Genomic DNA, 22,930 nt, shown 5'->3' on the forward strand with positions numbered 1-22,930 from the left:
ATTATTAATGCAATTATTGTTGATATATTTTAGGTATTTGCTTCGACCATGTTTTGAACCTTTAATTTCGCATATTCCAAGTTAGAGGCAGCAAAAAGAAGAGTAAAAGCTAAAAAAAATCGACTGAAATTATTTGCTATTTTCCACATGATCAGCAGGAAATTCGAAGGACTACGAGCAATAAGGCACGGGAAATTTACTTACAAGTATAAGTACAAAACTTAAACATACTCGAACTCAAGTCAAAATGATTTGATGGTAACAAATTTTTGATGATAAGACAGCTTGGATTTCATCATAAGAGGAAATAAATTTGATATTTTCATATATCTAACAAAAATACTATAACAGATGCAAGGTTAATCCATGTCAGCAAGGCTGTTCACAGAGTTGACATGGCTATTATTAAAAATATTGATGATGATTTATTAAACACGGGCAATTATTATCTTTCTCGCCTCGAGCTAAAATAATAAATATTTTACAGTGGCAATAGATATTATTTTATTGGCTGTTTTTTTTCATTTTTCGACATAAATAAATCACAGGCATACAAGGCAAGATGCGTATTCCAAAAAAATTACTCCCACACCGGCATACAGCCACGCAATGCCCTCTCTAAACGGGCATTAATTAAATCGTCTATATCCTTAGAGTCGCTACCTCTATACCTATACCATTCCCCTGATTCATTTTTGAGGGACATGTTACGCCTTCGCTCGTCATGCATTTCTCCCACCATGGCAATCAGTTTATCTAGCGCGGATTCTCTGTTGTCAGAGAAGACGCCAAGGTGAAAAACTCCAGGATTTTCATGGTGCACAGTCAGGCACGATTGTCTGGCTTCCAGATTTCGCCGAACGAATTCTTGTTCGGCCAAAAGGTTTCCGCTGAGCTTTAATCCCTCCTCGACCTCACACCCAGAGTCTTTGCTGTCCGAAGAAGTCGTGGAGTACTCATACTGATTGATATCTGCCCCATCCTCTTCTTCTAGATCCTCGCATTTCCATTCCCTCCTCAAGTTCTTCTCGTGGAGCGAAGCACTTTCAGGCAGGATCAGCACCAGCCTCGGCTTCCCATAAAACTCGGCTAGGTGCAAGACCAGCGCCATGGTCAAATTGACTGCGGCCACGAGCACCTTACCTCCCGAAGCAGCCCTTATAGCATCACACTTGTCGAAGCCGAAAAGGAATCCTTCGTCTTCGGTGACGCATGCGAAAAATCCCAACGACAAGAGTTCAAGGAATTTTTCCTTCGTCACCGTGCGATAGATTTGGAACGAGGAAGTGGGATATTCGCAGTGCTCTTTAGAATTTTCAGTATCATGGTTTTCGTCCGGCCGTGGAGTGGAAACGTAGCGTCTGAACTCCGAGGATGGTTTTGTCGTGACCAACTTCGACATGTATACTTTTTCCGGCAATCGTTCGAACAGCGACTGGCACAGTTCTTTGTTTCTCGAACCTTCCGGACCCACTAGTAATAGCACAGGATACGGAGAATGCATGTACGGCAATGCATCTAGTTCGGGGCAAGACCATGCCAAGTGATTTTCCCTTCTCATTTCCGATGCAAGCAGGAGGTCTTTCACTATTCCAGTGGCCCTGAAAAGAGTGACTATATGTAACAAAGCCCGAAAATGGAGTAATATAACGAAGTCATTTTTTAGGAAATTTTTCTCTTAACAAGGAATTCAAATTGAAAGCTTCACCTAGAAAAATATCTATGAATGTATTAGAAGTGAGTCTCATGAAACACATAACACATTTGAAATATTATTTACATAAATCGGGAGTAAATATATGAACACGGTATTAGGAGTGTTAATAAGGGATTTCATCAGGACGATAAGTTTACATTGAAGTTTTTGGGATCTTGTAAAAATGTAACTTGGTGTTACGAAAATAAAAGTAAAAAAGAAAGTATTAAATAAAAATATCAGTATTACGGACGAAGATATGACAACTGCTTTCCATTTTGAATTTCAAAAATCAACTTAATGAACCCCGTTGATGAGCCCAATATGACTATCGCATTGCTATTCATTCCTACAAAAATCTACTTATAGTAAAAGGGATTTTTTATATGGCCTTTCCGACTTAAAAATGCTTTTTATGCCACAAATTTTAGGGGTGGGGATGAGATGATCAGATTTTGGGGATAACAAGCTTGAAGGAACAGGCATGTCGGAAGATAGGAGAGAATTATAAATTTGTATCTTTCGTGCAATTAAATTTAATTGAATATTATCCGCGTTCCTTCCTTGTAAAACATCCAAGTTTTGGTGGGAATATGACTTTTATTGTCGTGATGCCTCGAATTACCAGATTCAAAGAAAAAATATATTTCTTAAGAAAATAATAGAATTCACGCAATGACTAGGAGTTTCAGAAAACTGGTCAAATCTGTTTTTTAGTTATTGTCTCCCTTTAGTGGTAAATATTTCACCTAAGAACTAAATCCTAAAATTCCACAACTAAATCCGTTTTGCCATTACCTGATGAAAGGATTTTTATGGAAAATAACTTCCTGTGGTCTCTCAACTCCCAAATCCGATCTGCTCACTTGGTTCAGAAACAATAGTGACGGAACAAGAAAAATTGTAGCTTCATAAAATTCGTTGATGTGGCTCACTGGGTTATCAGTCATGTCCAGGTATTCAAGTTGGTGTAACTCACTCAGGTACATGATCTGAAAGTTATAATAGTTTTCGAGTGAAACAGGAAATATATGTTTAAACAAAAGAGTTCTTCATGTAATCTTAAAAATTATTTTAATAGATTTCCGAACCAGAGTTCCCATTATAACCTCATTTTTCTCAGCCTTGAAACATAAAATCTAACTTAATTGCTTAGCGAGGAGGTAACTCAATGCAGGGGCGCAGCTAGGAATTAAGGCTAGGGGGGGTTTCAGGCGCAACTAATACTGGGGGGCTTGGAGGTATTGCATACCGGCCAGGGTAAGCGGGAGGTGCGGATGCCTTCCGCCGGAAAAAAATTAAGATAAATGGTTCATAATGGTGATTTTTACGGCCTTCTGAGGGATATTTTATGAATCCTCACACTATTCTATACACAATATTAATCCAATTAAGTAAAATAGATTTAACTGAAAAATTTCTGTGAGCTCTGGGGGGGGGGGTTTGTCCCCCAAACCCCCTCCCCCCTCGCTGCGCCACTGACTCAATGAAATAAAGATAACAATTTGATAGACCTTAAATTTACATGCAGCATCGTGAAAATGCCTTTACTTACTCTTTGTAATTCCATAAATTCAAATTATGATAAATTAAGGTATTGCTGAAAATTGACAACGAAGCCAGCATGTCTGGATCCAACTTAGAGGCAATTATAAAAAAAAGTGAGATAAATACTATGAATCGTTGAAAAAGCTTGAAAATTTAGCGGCAGTAATAAATGCATTCACATATTTTATAAGTTGGATTTTACAAAATATCGACTATTCACCTAAGCTCAATATTATTTCTTATAAAAAAACTTTTGAGTAAAGCAGTACCTCTCCGATTTCCTCAATGAAATTTTCTTGAAGAAAGAGCGATCTCAGCCAGTATGCTCCCCGGAACATCTTGAGAGATGTTACTTTATTGGATTCTAAGTGAAGTTCAGTGAGCCACTTGAGAGACCTGATACCGACAAATTCTTTGAACCTGTTTGCGTTGACGCGGAAAGGAAGGTCCACCTTAACCTTCGTCGGCGTTTCATCAGGTTCGCTTTTCTCCAAGGCACTCTCATCGGTCGAAGTCCCTCTTTCTCCAACTTCACTGAGAACCTCAGAAGACTCGTCGGACTCATCCGTCTCAACCCGTTCGTACACATCGAAGAAAACATTCAGACGATCGACGGTGGCTACATCTTCTCCTCTCTCCTCTTCACCACTCATCTCGTCTTCCTCTTCGTCCAGACCGATACAGCTCTCCCGCAACCGTTCGTCAAGACGGAAGAGCACCTCCACACTTTTCCTTCCAGGGATCTTCGGCTCGACGAGCGCTCCAAGCTGTCCCCGTTCAAACAGCACCTCCATGCCGTCCTCCTGGTGTGATGAACGATGTTTCACAAACAGTGATTGAATCACCGATACTGAAAATTCAGCAGCGGAGCTATTTGGGGGAGAGGGGTCCACTACTTTCCACGGTGCCCTGACGGTACGCATTAACTCTAAGCGATAGTGCGTCTTAGGTATGCGTAGATGAATGGCTTTTGGATATTCTTTTATTATCTTAAACGTTCTTCATTAAACTGGTGAAATAAAAAGTTTCATTGGAAAAGCCACATTTTAGATTTAAGCATATTTTCCAATTTTTCTAGAAGTTTCCTCAAAGTTCCTCAATCCGCCATTGTCAAAAAGTAGCAATCACAACCTGCGACTTGCAATTTGGAATGACTGTTATTGAGTTCACGTAGTTAGCAACTGCGGAAATATTACGACTGCTACCACTGCAACTAATTGCTACTGGTGTTAAATCTGATAGAATATAGCCTAATCGAAGTTGCGTGCCCTCACTCAGTGATTCTAAACTATGATTGTGATCACAGATAAAGTCACAGAAGATGATACACTTGCCTTGCCGGCAAAGGAGCGTCATTTGAGCGATTTGGAGGTGGTACTGAATCTATACAGCTGAATTTTTGTTTTAAATTAAAATGCATGCGTATATTAATTGGTTAATCCATAATATTTCCGTATTCGTGCGTAGTTTATTTGATAAAAATTACTTATAATATCTAGCGGTAAATTTGAGTGTTGATTACGATATGGGTACCGACAACATTAGAAAATGGAATGATTATAAATGAGTGCAGCAAAGAGATATCGTAATTAGACTAAATCGGTTACTTAAAATATTGATATTATATCATTCAATGGAAATTAATTTCGGATTTTCACCTCCCAAACATAACAACTTACGGAAACTAAAGTTAAAGCAAAACTTATCTCGACCGCGCATTCGGAATCAGCAAGGCAACAATTTGTGTAACATTTCAATGCTATTGAGTGAACATCGTTGAAATTCACATGAATTGCCGGGAGAAATATTCACTTGGACCGAGAATTGAACCACGAACGTATGGCTTTCCGGGCCATTGCGCTGATCACTACACTAGCCAGGTTCCCGATTTCCATGGGCAGTTGTGCCGAGGTTCATGCTGCTAGATTTTAGGCCTTTGCGGTCCGTCCAAGGAGGCAATGCGAGAGAGAAAGGACTTCCATGAAGCCAAAACCGTTTGAGAGTCTCCTTTCTCCCTCGCGTTGCCACCTTGCATGGAACGCAAGGGCATAACATCGAGAACTATGAGCATCGGTACAACTGCTGTGTGAAATCAGCAATCTGGATTGCGTAGTGGTCTGCGTAGTGGCTCGGAGATCTAAACTTCCGTGGCTAGCTTCCCGATCCAGGACAATTTTTTTCTTATAGAAATTCATGTGAACGCAACAATTATCACATAGTACGGGCGGCGGCGCATTTTTAAATATGACAGTTACCGGCGATGCATTCACAGCTAAGAATCACAGACAATGACAAGTAGCAGTCAGAGGTAAAGTGATCAGAAAGTGACCATTCCACTTATCCCTACCTCCTGGGTACCATGGACCCCCGATGCAGTCATCGGACCCTCAGAGCACTCTGCCTCGTACAAAACCTTGATCCTTTCCTCTGACTCAACCCTTATCTGGGAAACTTCAGTACTTCGGCTCTCGTAGTCACTGTCTGGCTCAAACCTCGGCTCGAGCAATACGTGCACTTCAGGATCGTCCCATTCTTCGTATACCCTTTCAATCAACACCTCTTCGTCTCCGTTACTTTCTCCTTCGCCGCTTCCCTCCTGCCAGGTTGACAACGAATCTCTCTGGTACAGGACCTCCACTTTAGACGGCTCAGGCGAAATGGTTCTTCTCACCGTAGTACGCCTTCTCGCAGGCGTCTTCTGCCCTTTCCGAACCTTGGCGAAACATTGGTCATCCGGCTCGTAGCCTTCCCACTCATAGTCGAACATGCTGGAGACGCTCAAGAATTCTGGAAGAGCCTCATCTCCACTACATCCCGACGCTGAATTTATCTTGCACGACCCAGGGCGCTGAGATATTCTGCAGCTCACTGATTCGATCGTTCCCGTGAGGAAGCTTCCGATCGAACCCCATCCGGTGTCACTCTGATCCTCATCACTATTCTTCAGCTCTTGAGGAGAAAGTAGAACTTCAAGGCGACCTCTTCTTTCAGTGTAGTCTCCGTCCGGGTGACTCTCCAAATAGCATGACTTCATCACGCTCGTATCTTCCGAACTCCTTTCCTCGTTCCAATCAGGTTTTTTGCATTGGTATAGCACCTCTAGATTAACCTTTTCTCTTTTGCGATCTCCTTCGGTGAATAAGACTTCAACGGTTTTCGAAGATGAACAATTCTCGATCGACGAAGCTGGATTTTCGACTAAGTCCACTTCGTGTTCGTCATTTCCCGTTCCGTTTCCTTCGACACAACTCGCCTTCGTCACTCGGATGGTCGGAGGGATAATGATTTCGGGGATTGGCAGCTGTTCGGAGAACTCTCCAGCGAGAGATATTTCACCACCCTCTCCAGGATATCCTTCACCAAATTTAATATCCGACTCGGCCATCATGGTCATGGTTTCTTCATTCGTATCCTCAGGTGGTATGATGATCGAAGCGGTGCTAGTCTCTCTGCTGCAAGAGTCAATATCTTTCCCGTCATAAGCACAAGCATATCTACTTTCTTGGTATAATTGACCAGTTTCCCCTTCCCAGGAGCATATTGAATTATTTGACAGTATTAGGTTATGTACACATAGTCCATTCAAGCCTTTTACGTCCGAAATGAAATTATTTGATATGTTCAATGTGTGCAAGAGAGTGAGGCTTGCCAAGCCACACTTGGATATGCTTTGTTTGTCGGTTTCAGATTGGACCTGCAAGAGAAAATCAATGTTAAACATATCTCCATAGAAAAAAGTAGTTAGGTATTTATAGGACATAGTTCATGCAGATAAGGTACAAAACATTGCTGTAAATTGTATCCTTATGCAATCAAATAATAGCCATCGTTAAGGGATTACCTAAAACATAGGATGATACATGCGGCCTTAAGGAGACGCATCATTCCCACTTAACAGGTATTCTTTCGACACTCATTACTCCCTAAAAAATAATTAAATATATCATCTTGAAATTTTCAGGATGAAGAAAGAATATTCGTGTCAGCATTTGAATCGCGAATTCAAATATTTAATCCCAGAATTTTATCTGAAGCGTAAAAAGATTATGATTGAAACAAGGAAAAAATAATACAAAACGTCTACTCTCCACACCCTAAAAATTGATATGAAAGCCTTTGTTTGCAATGAAAAATGCATCACGAAAAAGGCATAATACAGATCTAGAACCTAGTGCTTAATCCTAGATCGACTTAGAGGTTTTAGTTGGCGCACTGCCATAATAGCCCAGTGTGCCCATTTTCTAACCGGAAAAGTCAGTTATTATTAAATTTTACATATTATCTGGCAGAATCACATGTAAATACGGATTGAAAATTGTCCATACGACTAAGCATTCGCTGAATGGAATTTCTTGACATGACTCGACATTTCTTGACATCATTCGCTCGCCTCTAAATCAAAATGGTTCATGGTTGAATACGTTTGCGTTACTAAAAATTTATTTTTTAGTAGTTATCCACTCTGAGGCTTTGGTAAAGTCTAATGTGAATTTTTTACGGTTGAAACAAAGATAAAATTAGAATTTCGGGAAAAATGAGCGTCACAAAAAGACGGTAGGTGAATAAATAACAACTGGTTCCACAAAATGATTCTGCAAAAAACTGCAAATTTAGGCTCAATAGCTCCACAGAAATTGAAACGCAGGAAAATGATGTAAAAATTCTACACTCTAAATCCTGAAAAGTTCGAAATGATAGCCTCAGTTCCCTTTACTCAAACACAACCCATCGAGAAGAGATAAAAGGATGAGCCAAGGTAGGGTCGAATGTCAGCAACAAAAAATCCTGAATTATTTAACTCTCACGTAATCCATCCCAACATCTACCTCAGCTGCATTCATTAAAAATCCTATTAATTGGAATTAAAACATTTATGGGATTAAAAATGCTAATTTAAATATAATAAGCTGAAAAAATCTCATTTGTGTCAGTTTCTATTAACTTATCAGATGGATAGTAATCTAAGACTGTTGATAAATATTTTTCAATATTGAAATTTAAAGAAAACTCGCGAATCTTCTTAAGAGTTGACTTTTCATTTAATCCCTGGCGTTCGCGGCGCATTAATTTTAAAGCACCGATCGGTTCGGACAGAAAAACAACCTTTTGTACGTATCTCATCAAGGTTCCAGGGATTCAGTGAATTAATGAAATTTTGTGGGACGGATACTTGTCTTTTGGAGGAGGTAGTATGGAGTGCCCTCTGGTTGGAGAGGTTGACAGGGAGTTGGAGTATTCGTCCAGAATGTATTGGTAAAAATTGGCCTTATTAATGGTTATTTGACATAAAACTGGTGCAATAATATTGAAATGTAATTTTCATTTTTAACAACTGGTAACTTTAAAGTTACACATATGCACAGTTTTAAAAGCCTTTCCTAACTGCTTTAATTAAGAGAACTGTTAGCCATTCAATTCACAACTTGAGCACGGCGATGTAATATTTTCATTTGCCTGAGGAGAGGTGATGCCCTCTCCCCCTCACTCCCCGCCCTCACCTTAAATATCGTCCTTAACCATCACCTTCGCATGCAGAGATTGTGATTCGAAAGCTTATTCAGCCATTAAAGCGTTCATATTTACAATCGCTTACTCAAAATAGGGCTTGATTGGGAGATGAAAAAGTGATTGTGATCCAAATCATTACTTTTATCCGAGACGAACAACTTTTACAGCATTATCCGGAAAGGGACGGGGAAATGGGGAAATATCTCTTGTTTTTCAAACGGGTTGAGTTCTCCAATGGAGTCTTCATATCTTCTTTGGACGTTTTGTCTGTCGAGTCGTTCATCGTAATTAGGGATTCAAGAATAATAGTGCCATTCCGTTCATTTGTCACCTTAAATTAATCCTCCCTCAGGTTGGGGTGGTTTCCTCTCTCAGTGCCTCCGCCGCCGAATAATCAGGAAAGCTTGGGACTAAAAGCCACAAAGAAACGGTACGCGAACTGTGGAGTTAAGCTATTGAGCCAAAATTCACTGTGTTGATTTTTGCTAGACTGAATAGACACTTATTTGCGTTTGGCCTCTTTGCGAAGTTTCACCCCTCAGTTTTCTTTATATTCAAATTTTAAAAGTAACGTAATGAAAATAAAATCATTTTGTCAATAGGGTAGTTTCCTTCATCAAAGAAAACGAAAGGCATTGATCGCGATTCGTTACCCACCATTAGTGCATTCATAATATACAAATTATTTGGTTTTAGAAATCCCAGTTTAGACGAATGTTAATGGTCAATTTTAACCGCATTTGAAAAAGGCCAGATTGGCGCCCATGCGATGCCACTCCACGTGGCGTCACAGGGACCTAGTTTCTATACGAGTAGATAGGAGTTTTACATCGTCTGAGATTATCAATGCATACATGAGGCACAGAGCTCAGGGAAACATCTCTTAATAATCACCTATAAAAACTGCCTATGGTCGGAAAGTTTTCTTCGTTTGATAGGGTATTAATAATCCTTATTTAAGCCAAGCACTACCTGCTAGCAAAGTACTCTGCTACCTGTTAGCAGCCTCCATCACAGCGGCGCACATATCCTCGCCCCAAGGTCACCTCACACGACGAAGCCTGGAACCAGAATGACGTCACACGGACTTTTCCCAGCATTCATACTTAGCCGTCGCGTTTTCGCGCGCTTGAAATTTTTCACTTTTCATTTAACCGCGAAAAATAGATTTCGTCATTTAAAAATCTAAAAGCGTGAAATGCGTACTCCAGGAGTAATAATCTTTCGATTTAGGCAATAAAAAAATATAATAGGAAACCACACTATTATACCCTCCTAATTGTGAATCGTTTGATTATGTTATATACGGCTCGTGAACATCTTTATTTGTTAATTATTGCCCATTTCACTTAGAAGGTACAAGTGCCATTCGGCCAAATAACTGCCAGTTTATAAACATTCCTTGTGAACGGGTGATTTTTTTCTCTCAACGTTTCCCAGTGGAAACTATGCGAGACGAAACCACCCTAACCCGAGGAGAATATATTGAAGCCCAGCAGCGGAGCCAGAATTGGGGTAGGGGGCTCTCCTCTCCTGCATATATTGGACAAATGAACAAAATTGCCATTTCATATAGTGTAAATTGGACCCCCCACTATAGAAGCTGTCAACCGTTTAACAGAATGGCACATGAATTCCTGGAATCCGAATGAAGTTGAGTGAAACGCTCACCAAAACGTTGCCATAAGACAGAGAAGCTAACCCGGTGAGAAGGCCGAAAGATCGTCTATATTGTCCTTTCAGGTATGGACCAGAAGGAAGAAAATGATCGCGTGGTTCAAGTTTAACTTTCATTCGACTTGAGCATCCCTCGTGCTTCATTCGTCAAATTTATTTCCAAATACGACTGTGAGCGGAAATTCTTACCACTGCCCCGCCCGAGATAAGGACTGGATCTTCGCTCCTCAGGTCGGATATGTGGTTGTGAGAAAGATCGAGATAAGCCAAGTGAGGAAAATGAGCCCAATGTCTCGGTCCCTCGAGGCTCCTGACCAAGTTGTGAGAGAAATTGACCCATCGAAGTTGGCTGATTCCAAGGCCGCACAAAGCCCAACCGGACGACGACAGCTGACCAATGCATCTCGATACATTCCGCTCCATGTCCAACTTGGTGGGCTCGTCAACATTCCAATACCGTTCGGGATACATGAACAAGAGTTTTTTCAGTCTGCAAGCAAAAGGTTGGGATGTAAAAAAATTATAAACTGACGGACGCAAGCGAAAGGCATTCTGTAAGCGACTATGAGTCAAAAGCAAGCTAAGGAGGCAGTCCAGAGATCCTTATCTAAATGCACTCATCTCTAAACTCTCTTGAAATTTGATCATACCATGGGGCAAAACACTCGTAAATCTAATATTATCATGTGTTAAGAAATCCCAAATTTTAGAATGGTTTCCCTACTTTTAAAAAAATCAGTCAATGGCCTTACAATGTATGTGTGACAATATAAATCCTCAATTTGACCCCGACATGACAATTTAATTACTTGGGCGACCAAGCTTGCCGCAACCAGTGCCTTTAACGTCATTTCTCAAAAAAATTCCTCCTCACAAATTCCGAAACCTTGGTTGGTCAAGAAACTAAATCTGTATAAAGAGTCACTAAAGGTTTCTACGTTTGAATCTTGACACAGATAAAACCAATTGGCACACAGTTAAGAATAAGGAAGTTATAAACTTCACCCTGCATAAGTAATTAAATAAAAATGAAACGGATTCTTAGTTAGAATTCTTAAGTAAAAAGGACGTTGTATCCCTTTCAAATACGATTACGGAAAGCTGTTGAAGGTTTGAAACTTTTTCAGCTTCACACGAGTCTAACGAATGACTCAAGATGAAGAAATTAGATTCACCACCAAATCTTAGAAATTATTTAATCGCTATAAGAGTAGTGATATAAAATCACAAGGAATTCATTATTCTTGGTAAGTGCTGATATATACCCAGTAAAATATTTACTTCAGTCAGTCATTTGCAGCAACTTCCCATTAAGACATACGCGAAATATTCATGATCCGCAATGCACTAGCTCCTTACGTAGCGAGGAGAGGATTAATATCCGAGTAATGATAGAAGGAAAAATGGAAACAGATCGGTAATCAAGAGTTTTATCATTGCCACAAATTTATGTGGGAAGTCAAGGCCCATATCACTGACTCGTCAATGGGTGCATTGAACGTTCGATTCTTTTTCAGATTTCCTTCTTTCTGAGTTTTCTTATTATTTCACAAAGGTTGCAAAATCACAAATAATGACTTTCTCGATGCAATGGGAATTTTAAAAAACCACGATGATTCATGTTGAGAGAGTTAAACATATTTTCAATCCTACAAAATGAATTTATTGTTTAAATTCATTTGCATCACTTAATACTCCAGTTTAATGCTACGTGGGCAGTGACTAAAGTAAACTATAAGATTACCACGAGACTAGAGTAGTGCGTTAAAATAAAGATCACTTGGCTAAGGAACAGACCGATGCCAAGTTCGCATTTCCCTCCATTTTTCCTAAGAATTATATTTTCTTTAAAATATGCTTTATTGAACTTATTCATCATAAAGTAGCAATTCGCGTCAACTATAATAAATCTTCCAAAACAGTGAGCATATGGCCTATAGCCTACACATTTACAAGGGCTAAGTAATATCATTCAGTTAAAAACTTTTTATCATTGAAATTGTGATAAAGACTTGGACGCAGTTGGAACCGCCCCCCACTAAAAAAGGGGGTGCTTCTCCCCCGAATTATTTTTATTTAACCTTCTTAAAACTTAAATTAAGCCTAATTTCTAATGGAATTTCTATTATGCTGAAATAAGTTCTAAGCGCTGTGTGAAAAGTGGCCGCCACAATTTCAATTGGTAAATTTTTTTAGAGTGGGCCACGAATCTCCAGAAGATTGTGCTCCTCTGTGGCTCCCCTAGCTGCGACCATGGATACAAATATGTATATGCAATGGAAAAACAAAATATGACAAATTGCAAACGATTTGAGGCTTTCGTACTGGCTTTCGTTAGATATAATACAGGATTTCGTTTTTCTGCAGGCTAGAGGTTTTCGGGCCAACTTCCGCGTAAGTTTTTGTCTCTTTGTGTGCTGAAGACGACATAAGAATGACTGGAGGAACTGATGTTTTCAAGAGGCATGCCAACGCCAAAGAATTTTCGACAGCCAGAACCTTTCAACAGATTAAAAAAGTGACAGAGATTCAACATATCCCCGCATGAATTCTTCGCTCATCCCGTTGAATTTATGCCTACAAGCATGGCCAAAGAATGTCTGATGGAATAGTAACATAGGTGGTGCAACAGTAATCAAGCTCCTCCAGCTAATTTCTGTGGGATTTCTTTAGATAATATCAGTTTATTGCATAAATTCAGGAAGCAATACTCGAATGGGAAAGGGAAACGTATATTAGAAAAGGGTGTGCATAAAGCGAAAAGGAACACTCTTGAAGTATTTTTATAGCGAGAGGTATACCAATGCATTAAATATATTCTAAGTTTTTATTATATTCACCTTATATCCTAACGAAATCTGTAGAGTAACTTCGACATAATATGAGAGAAATTTATTGACAAATCGGAATGCCACGACCGACCAGAAACGTTGAAAAAGCAAATTCTTATCGTAATCACGCACGTCCGCTAGTCTTGCTTTACAACTTGGCTCTCTCCCAGCTTCTAAAGGAATTAGTCATGCCAGTCATCACTCACCAGAGACGAATGCTAGAGGAAGGCGAGCGAAATTTCCGAGGATAAACATCATCGTCGGAAGGTAACGAGTCAAACTGGCTACCTCGAAGGCAATGAATTTTTTAGCGGGCGTTTGGAATTGAGAGGGAGTTATTGACCGGTCGGCTGACCAAGTGGAATAAACTCAAGCCGGGCATGTTGTCCTACCCAAATTTTCCTCATCTATGGCCTTTAGCCAGTCGAGATCAAGAATAAATTGTGACTCGCCCATAACTAACGCGTAGAGGCCTGCAGGTGAAACTTCTTTATGGACAATGTTTGCTGTGAAGCCGAAGCTGTAAGGGTAAAAATAATAATGCAAAATGTCGTCGTGTGGGGATAAGTATTGATCCAGATAATTCTCACCGTGGGACGCAACGCGGTCGAAACCTTTCGCCCCGGAAATGCTCCCTTGAGAAATTTAGGAGCTCGGTGGCTGAGGCTCAGAGGGTTTTTACTACTGAGTGAAGAGTCTCAGGTTCAAATCTCGGTAGGATTCGGAAAAATAAGACGACGGATAGATCCGACAGTGAATACAGCGGCAATGAATGTAATACGCGAGAATGGTATTCCGTCATTCATCAGATACCGTTCAAATAGGGTGCAACTACACTCCTTTTAATACATAATTCGGACAGTCCCTTTACCGTAACAAAATTACTGACGAGTGCCAGGGTCAGTTGAGACAAAAGTATTTAAAGTATGTACTCATTTTCTCTTTCAACCTCCATTGAAGCATAAAAATATCACTCGATTATAATGATGAACCTTTAGGGTTTTTTTTTAGCAGTATGAAATTATTGTTACTCTTTCTTCGCTAAAAAAATAGAAGAAATAGCTATGAACAATTCATTTTCTTTAATTTGAATAAGGTACGTCCCTATTGGTAACACGTTTCCCTCTCTTCAACTATAGTTAATACGCAGTAAATGAAAAAAAACTGTCCTTCCAATGGGTATCCTTCTCCAAAATTATTAGCCCGAAAACGTGAACTCCAATCTGTTTACTTGAGTGAGATAGTCGTTCAACAAGAATTGAAGACGAAAGGAAACTGCATTCGCCTCCGCTTTGATGATAAGGGAAAAGCCAACCGCTGCCGGAAAACCAAGGGCTTATTATCTCGAGCCCTCAGAAGATTCCGCAGAGGGGGGCGTTATTCACTTAGTTCTTTAGTGAGAAACTTAGAAGCAGCGACAGAACTGTAAAGATATTACTGAGGAGAGAACGTGGGCGCAGAAAGCCTCAAGAGCTGTGAATAAGAAACGGTCGATTTCGGTCAAAATAATTGCGTTGCCTCACGGATTTCACGTACGTTTCTTCGTACAGATATGGTCTTTGCCACCTTGAGATTCACATTTCGAGCGCCACATTTACGATCAATAGCGTCTTTCGCCATAATCTACTATGTACTGGGACGCAGGGGCGCAGCTAGGAATAAAGGCTGGGGTGGAGAGGGGTTAAGGTGCAACTAATACCGGGGCGTGTGGGGGTATAGAATACCCACCAGGATAAGCGGTAAAGTGAGATTAGTAAATTGTGGAATTTTAAGATAAATGGTTCAAAATGATGAGTTTCACGTCTTTCTGAGGGATATTTTATTAATCCATACACTATTCTACTAGTAATATCAATCCAATTAAGTAAAATGGATTAAACTTTGTGATAGTGAGTTGACCCAGGAATATAGTATCGTGCTTGTTTTTGGCCTGTTCCTTTTTTTATTTGATTATTCGAAAACAAAGTTTAGTGCACCGACAGTAGTCGAAACCATGGTCGTTAAATATGGGACATGGTCGAAACTCACGGCAATGGAAATTCACACACATCGCAACGTCTTCACTGTGCTTGTCCGTGACGAAATACCAGCGGCGTGCCTCCAGCGTAATTCGCGCGCAGGTCAAACGCTTACTTTTATGCCTTCGAAATGTTATTATTAACTCTCTTGCCGAAAATTCCCCAGATTCATGTTCCATCTCTCCCATATTTTTTCTCAGACGCACCACTATCTCAAGCGCTGTGGCAAGGTCAAACGAATCTCTCATGAGTCAACTTCTACTTCTAAGGTATTTTACCTCGATAACGCGAAGAAGTCAACATCCGCCACAAGTCATGGGGAGAGGCACCGAATTTTCGGGAATATATATATCTTTGAGTATAGTTTATTTCAACAATATATTTTTGCACACATTTTTATTAAAACGTACAAACTATGCCTTCAGAGTGTTCATAACATTTCCATGCAGTCTATACCACAATCATATGCAAAAATTAGAAAAATCGATTAACTTAACTTTGAGATTTCGCTTCTCGCAAAAATTCGTAATACGATATATTATGTGGCATGCAACGATACACTACTGAACGCCACGTCAAAAAATGAGCATTTCACTCGTGCGTATTACGCACGGGGCAGACAAGCCGACGGTATTACGTCATCGACTGGACGGTGAGAAAAGGAATTCAATGCTGCGATTATGAACATAGAGTTGATATGTATTTATGATTATGAATTTCCCTCATGCTAAAAAGTAGCATGGCCTCAGAAAGTGAACTGATTTAATATATTTTTGATGGTATTTTCGATAATTTTGCTAATGGCAAGGGTCTAAAAGTTCTAGTTACTGGGATAGGCGGATTTAGGGGGGAGACGCGGGGCACCTACCCCCCAGACGCTAAAACAACGGACAAGATTTTTAATAGAATAATCATTACGTTCGTTTGTTTGTGCATTACGGAGCCTCAATAATTTTAATGTCATATCAATAAATTTCATGTTAAATTAAAGAGAATATTTCGCACAGTAATTGTTGAATATTGTTTATCATCTCAAATATGAGAAGACCGTGTGCTTTTTATACTCCTGTCCCCCCCTCCCAGAAAAAATCTTGGATTCGCCCTTTGTTACCGGCTTTTCTTGGCATTAGGTTAGTCCAAATACAGTACGTGATCTCTATAAGCAAATGTAGTAACAACCGAAATAGAAAGGTTTTTCGTGGGGGATGGAGATGGTTTTCCCTCCCGAAATCGATTCAATATTCCACTAGAAGTGGGTAAGAACCAGAGCCCAAATACTTTCATAAAATACATTATTTGAAGGATAGCCAGAAGATAGAAGGGTTTTCCCTTCTAAAAGTTTTAATGAATTCACAAGGACGTTTACACGTTAAGCAACAACGCATGATTGCTTATAAAATGTCAGTATTCATCTGATGTCCAAATAAAGTTTTAGCTGGGTGGCTCCGTAGCATAAACCACAAACTAGAGACTTTTTGGTTGAAATCTTAATGAGCTACTCGATGAAAAATCGGACAAAGAGGTGTTTATTTCTGACACACCGCCTGAAAGGAAATTTTACCATTTAGTTACAGAGTTTAAACCACCGGTATCCTCCATATTATTGAAAATACGAAAATAGGACAAATCTGTAACATTTAAGCAGGTCTCCCATAGACTAATGCATCATCTTCGATCTAGCTGTTACATGTTAGTAAAATACGCGGTATTAACCTAAAGGGCCTTTCACACGAAATTTGCTTTTTTGGCCGTCAATAAGCCATGAAGCCATCTAGCAGCTAGCAGTTTTCAGAGCGAAGCATTCATGCATGCTTTCTTACAACCGAAACCCATGGTTTTCTGCTTTCTATTTTATTGAAGCAGAGACTGGGGTTTCTAAAAACTTATTATAATGTTACCATAATGATAAAATACCAATATTATCTCATGTTAAGGCAGAACTTTATGATAGGGTAATTAAAGCATCTCAATTATGGCCCTCTTCGATGGGTCATCATTCCGTAATCAGGCATCCTAAAGGTTCATACGGTTCAAACTGGGAAAACATTTCTTTAAATTAGGTCAAAACGGAAATAGTAGCAAAGCTCCTACCGAGGGACTAGACAATTTCAAGCCGAGAATACAGCAAAAGACGCATGGAAAGGTGACAACATTGCCGCCCAGGGTGGGTATTTTTCTTGAACTAATGGAATGAGAAAGACATGCTTGGCCATGAAATCGGTCACTTCGCGTTGGCCACACGGTTCAGTGCCAGTCTATACGGAGACAGATAGCGAAACAGCATGCGGTCTGATTTTGGCTTGCGGGCCATCAACCGCGACGGCTTGGAAACTAGGCCAACAGTGGAAACCAAAAGTGAATGGGAGGGAGGCAAGTCGGCAGGAAACAAGAAATTTTTCCTCGTAGTCTGTGGAAGAATGAAAGTGACAAAAGCGCGTCTGATCTACGGTTGTGACCTTCATGCGGCGACAACGTCTGTGGCAGAACTATTACAACGGGGCGGGGGGAAAACCATGTCCGAGGAAAAATGAGCCTTACGACGAAGGTGGATTTAATAGATCTCTCCAATTACACACCTGCCGTCTTCTCAGCCGTTCTCAGGGGCGGTCTGGCCAGGTCGGTTGGACGGCGATCGCCGAGGGCCCCGAGCTAAGGGGCCCCACGCAACGCTCGCTTCTATCGTGAAGCGTATATGAAAGGTGTAATGAAAAAGACTCCGATTATATGAACCAAAGTTTTATTTTTCAATTATAAAATTCTAATTTTTCACTAGTTGCTTTATACAGCACATACTCAGTGTAATAAGATTTTACAAATAAATAAATAAAAGTGTCGGAAGAATAAATGGGAACCTGATGCTATTTTGAAAGGGTTATTCGAAAAGTTTATTTTGTTTTTTTTTTAATATTTCAGTGAAGTTCCAATGAAAAAATTCAATTAACAGATGATAGACCCATATTATATTATTAAGTTCAAAAATTTATGAAATTCTCACTTTTCATAGTTTTTTCTTACAAAATCGCTATTTATATTAACTTTTATCTAGTCCTAAAGAACCAGAATAGCGTCAAAATCCATTTCCGGGCATGTCATATCCTAAAATATTCTCTGGCATGACACCCAAATTCCCAGGTAAGAAGCCATCACGAGCCACATACTAGGGCCCCCAATAACACCAGACCGCCCCTGCCCGTTCTCTAAGTGTTTTTGCGCATTTTCAATGAGCAGAATGGGTCATCCCACGTCAACTCCAGGCAAAAAAGTAGCGCTTTCAGCCCGTCCCACTCCTTTCAACTTTAGCCTATTTAGTGAACCTGATAAGAAATGGAAAAATAAATTTACAAAATTTTACAAATTTTAACAAGAAAGCTACAGGACACCAAACTTAGAATGTTTCAGAATTCGAGCGAGAATATCTATCGATAAATGTCTACGACTCTATTTGCAATGTTAGTACTGCATTTAAACATACATTTTGAAAAGGGAATAAGAGCTTTCCATTGCTATCTTGCGCTATCAAATAAACGTGAGTCTTTCTAAAAGGTGATTAGAGCATTCAAAAACAAAAAAATAAGAGTTCTTTTCTGGGTGAGCATGTTACAAAATATGAAACGGGGACCTTAAAAAGCGCATAATAATCGTAAAAATAATCCATGCGCAGGGTAGAAATCGATTCCTCCTAACTACAAGGGCAAGGCGGTATCAGCGGTGGTAGTGAAGACGCTTATGATTTGGAATACGAGAAGCATTTTGTATGCTTATTATCTGAAGGCAGGTAAAAAATTATTGGGAAGAATTATCATAACTAATTCTAACTGAAACTGACGCATGAAAACAGATAGGATGAATGAGTTAAAATCATCTTCCGCCAGAACAATATACCGCCGCTCAAAAATGATTTGGCGGCAGGAAAGTTGATGCTTTGCTTTATGAATTAACTGCAGAAATCTAAGTTATTCCCGAAACTTCGAATCCTCGGGCTTTTTTCTAAAATCATTAAATTTTCTCCATTGGCATGCAATTTTTGCCTAATAGCAACGTCTATAGCCGATTGTGGTTTCAAGATGACGCGTACTCCAGCTCGAGCGGTCGTATTTTTCACCACGTATTCGTTCAAAACTCACGCCATCAAGTTGAAAATTTCAAGGTACTTACTTAGGGTATATTCTTATCAACGTTTCCTTTTATATTACATTCAAAAAAATTACATTAGAGAAAATTATGAGGTAATATTTCTAATTTCAGATACAGGCAGAGGAAGGTCAAGGGCGGCAGGCGGCCGCCCCCCGTAATTTTTTAAAATATTGAAAAGATGGGAATGTGAGTCACGGCTTTGGGGCGTTCCTCCGCGTTATGTTGTCCATAGATGACGACAGTTTCTCCAGCCACCCCGCTGGCGCCTTCAGGTCAGAAGTGGCGATGCATACATTTGGCCGTCTTACATAGGCACTTGGAGAAACTGTCGTCACCTATGGACAACACAACGCGGAGGAACGCCCAAAAGCCGTGACTCATATGGAGAGACGCCGCGGAAACCAAGATGGTAATACTTAGGTGTCTCTCCAATGGAATTTTTTATTTCACCACACAGACAAAAAATGTTTAAAATGATTTATGAATAGCAAAGTCACCTGTCTATAGACATACGCATACGCATACGTATACGCATATCAGGACTCAGACGTATTACCGCTGTTAGGTGCTACCCACCACCAATGCGCCGCGGAAAGCCGTCCCTCCGACCTCCTCCCCCAAAATAACGACCTCGATCCACCCCTGAAAATAGGCAAATTTAAAATACTGTCTACTCAATTAGTATAATACGGATAATTTTGAAAACTTAACCGGATTTGAAAACAGATTCATTATCAGTCCCAAAACTTGTCAAACCACCCTCGTACGTATTACTGCTGTTAAGCTACGACAATAAAATGAATTAATAAATGAAAATCGTATTCAAGAATGTCTATAAAAGGCATTTGCATGACTGTTTGAACAACTCTTAACAAGAAAAATTATGTAAGACCGCTGGCTACCCAGAGCCTATGTGTTCTCCGAAAGTTACTCACTTAAACAATAGTAGTTTCCGAAAATTTTCTGAAAACAATAAATTTCCCACTCACCTGTTATGAGAAACGTCCAAATGTGTAATTGTGTGGAGACCAGATAGCGCTGATATATCCACCAACTTGTTGTGGGAAAGATTGACTTGAGTGAGCGCAGTGAATGTCATCGGAAGACGTGCAAACAAGCTAATATCCGTCAGAAATTTTCCGGATAGGTTGAGGTCTGTGAATCCAAAGACTTCATAGCTAAATTTAGACAGGCCTCGTTTCAAGTGAAGAAAGTTCAACGTCCCTTTCACCTCTTCCCTTAATTCACTACGCAAGGTTGCCCAAACTTCATTCTCTTCATCAGGTTCATTCTTGTAGTAGTCAAGATGTAAAGGCCGCTTCGGGAGCAACTCGAGGTCTGGGTAAACAACCCCATGAGCCAATGGGTCCTTAAGAAGTTCTTTTTCCAGCTCAACGACTTCCTCTCCTTCGATCACGCTCATGTCCACATTCAATTGTTCGTTATCGGAGTAAATCACCTCTTGAGCCGATTGGTCCTCAGGAAGTTTTTCTTCCAATGGTTCAACGACTTCTTCTTGGGTCACCTGTCTCAGGTTTATATTCTCCAGCTCGATATCTGGATGAGGGGTGTGATCCTCCACAGTTTCCTGTGGAGAAGGGGTGTGATCTTCCATACTTTCCTGAGGAGAAGGGGTTTGATCAACCATAGTTTCCTTTGGAAGTCCTTCTCCCAGCTCAATTATCTCCACCATTTGGGTCGATTTCCTCGGAACAATACTCATCTCTATGTCATCAGGAGCAACCTCGTGGGACGGAGCCAATGATATCATTGCATGCTTAACGGTCAAAGCCAAAGGGATTTTCTCAGGGGCCCTCTCAAAATGAATCGGTAGTGGCCCTTCTAATCCCAATCTAAGGTATTTTTCATCGAAGAAAATTGATTCTTTCGATCCCATAGAGGCTGATGTTCTTGTCACATCAGTCATGAAAAATTCATTCCTGGAAGATGATGTGGAAGGTAGGTTATTTTCTATTGGAATTGGCGCGGTAAATTTTACCAATGAAGAGGAGGGATCTAGATGAAACGAGGTATATCACGATATAAATTGTAAAATATCTGCCAGGCAGTGGAAGCGGACCTGGGAAGGAGGGGAAATCCCCCACCCCAATTCCAAAGACACTGCTTTTACGGTGCTGATGATTAATTAATGAAACCAGAGGAGGTCATCCATATGTAATAGGCTGAATTTACTCCGGGAAGGATCTTTCCGTTCGGAAACCAACACGATATCACTTAAAAATACAAAATTCGTCTCCTAAGGGACTTCATGGGGCTCATTATTCAGCGTTTGTTGCCTACACTCCCCAGAGGGCCTCACTCTTACTGGATCTGTATTTGCTAAATGGGATCCGTCGACATAAATAGTATTCTGGGAAAAATTTAGCAACTGGAAATACTGAAGCAATCAGCTAGATTTATAAACAAGATCGTATCATTTTAAATTCTGTTGTCTTTTATAGACAGTAAGAAATCACTTACCCCTCCATCGCCTCATTCCTCTCCTCACTCGAAGAAATCTGGCTGACTTCAGCTGAAGCACGCGTGGAAGACCCCTCATTGGAGGAACTTCATCACGAATTAAAATTTTCCAGCATTAGTTAGAATATTATCTTATAAGTGAAAACTGAAATCATCACGTAAAAGATTTAAAAAGATAGGGAGCAATCTAAACGAGCCAATCTTATAATTATACATACCAGACTCTTTTCTTTGACTCCGTGTCACTAAATATGGATGATACTTCAGAGTTTCCCGAACGTTCATGATTACTTGAAATCGACATGGAAATAGTTATTTTAAAAGAAAATTATGATTGATGGAGCCAAGTGAAACGTCTCCACGTTATGCTATTTCCGTTTCTCCTATTGATATTTATCGACGCAATATCAGATTATCTCACATCATTTGTCTAAACAATTGACCTCATCGATGCTCGACGTGTCCTTAACGTCCATAACAACACAAAATAAGATTAAAAGAATAAAGTTTAGTCAAAAGCGTCAAAAGTAAGGATTTAGACATGTGGTTTGAGAAACAAAAGAATTTTCTACATAAATGAATGGAAAGCAAAAAAATCAAGATTGCAATACCCCAGAATATTCGACGCAGGTCGGTCGCAGGTAGTATAAATTACCTGTATAAGCCTCTGATTTTTAAAAGACAAAAAAATCTACCAATTCAATTTAGTTATACAATGAATTGCCGTTCGAACAGAGGAAAAAAGATGAGAAGAGTAGGCAGGTTTAACTGGATCGAGGTAAACAAGGGCAGATCCTGGATTTTTATTCTAGGCGGTGGAACGATGGTCTTACAGGCAAATGGTACCTTCTCATATTTCAGATTAAAAACAACATACAACAATTACTTTGCGAAATGAACTCTCTATTTAACATACAAAGTTAATTATATGATTATATTAACAATGTCACATATACATAATGACGACCAGTGACATAACGAGGAATATATATGCATATAGCACATATGCTTAGGGGAGATATGGAGGCCCGGGGGCG

General features: G+C 39.9%; 1 protein-coding gene across 1 annotated transcript; it reads right to left on the minus strand.

Annotated features, from left to right (window-relative positions):
* Positions 1-533: 533 nt before the first annotated feature.
* LOC124156090 lies at positions 534-22,300 on the minus strand. Its single transcript, XM_046530410.1, has 8 exons — positions 22,112-22,300; positions 21,894-21,980; positions 20,402-21,352; positions 10,619-10,919; positions 5,592-6,938; positions 3,514-4,047; positions 2,495-2,688; positions 534-1,601 (listed from the first exon to the last, which is right to left on the minus strand). The coding sequence occupies exons 1-8, from the start codon at positions 22,195-22,197 to the stop codon at positions 581-583; spliced, it is 4,521 nt and encodes a 1,506-aa protein (XP_046386366.1). The 5' UTR covers positions 22,198-22,300; the 3' UTR covers positions 534-580.
* Positions 22,301-22,930: the final 630 nt, after the last annotated feature.

Source organism: Ischnura elegans, chromosome 3 (genome assembly GCF_921293095.1).
Source record: "Ischnura elegans chromosome 3, ioIscEleg1.1, whole genome shotgun sequence".
NCBI classification, from domain to species: Eukaryota; Metazoa; Arthropoda; class Insecta; order Odonata; family Coenagrionidae; genus Ischnura; species Ischnura elegans.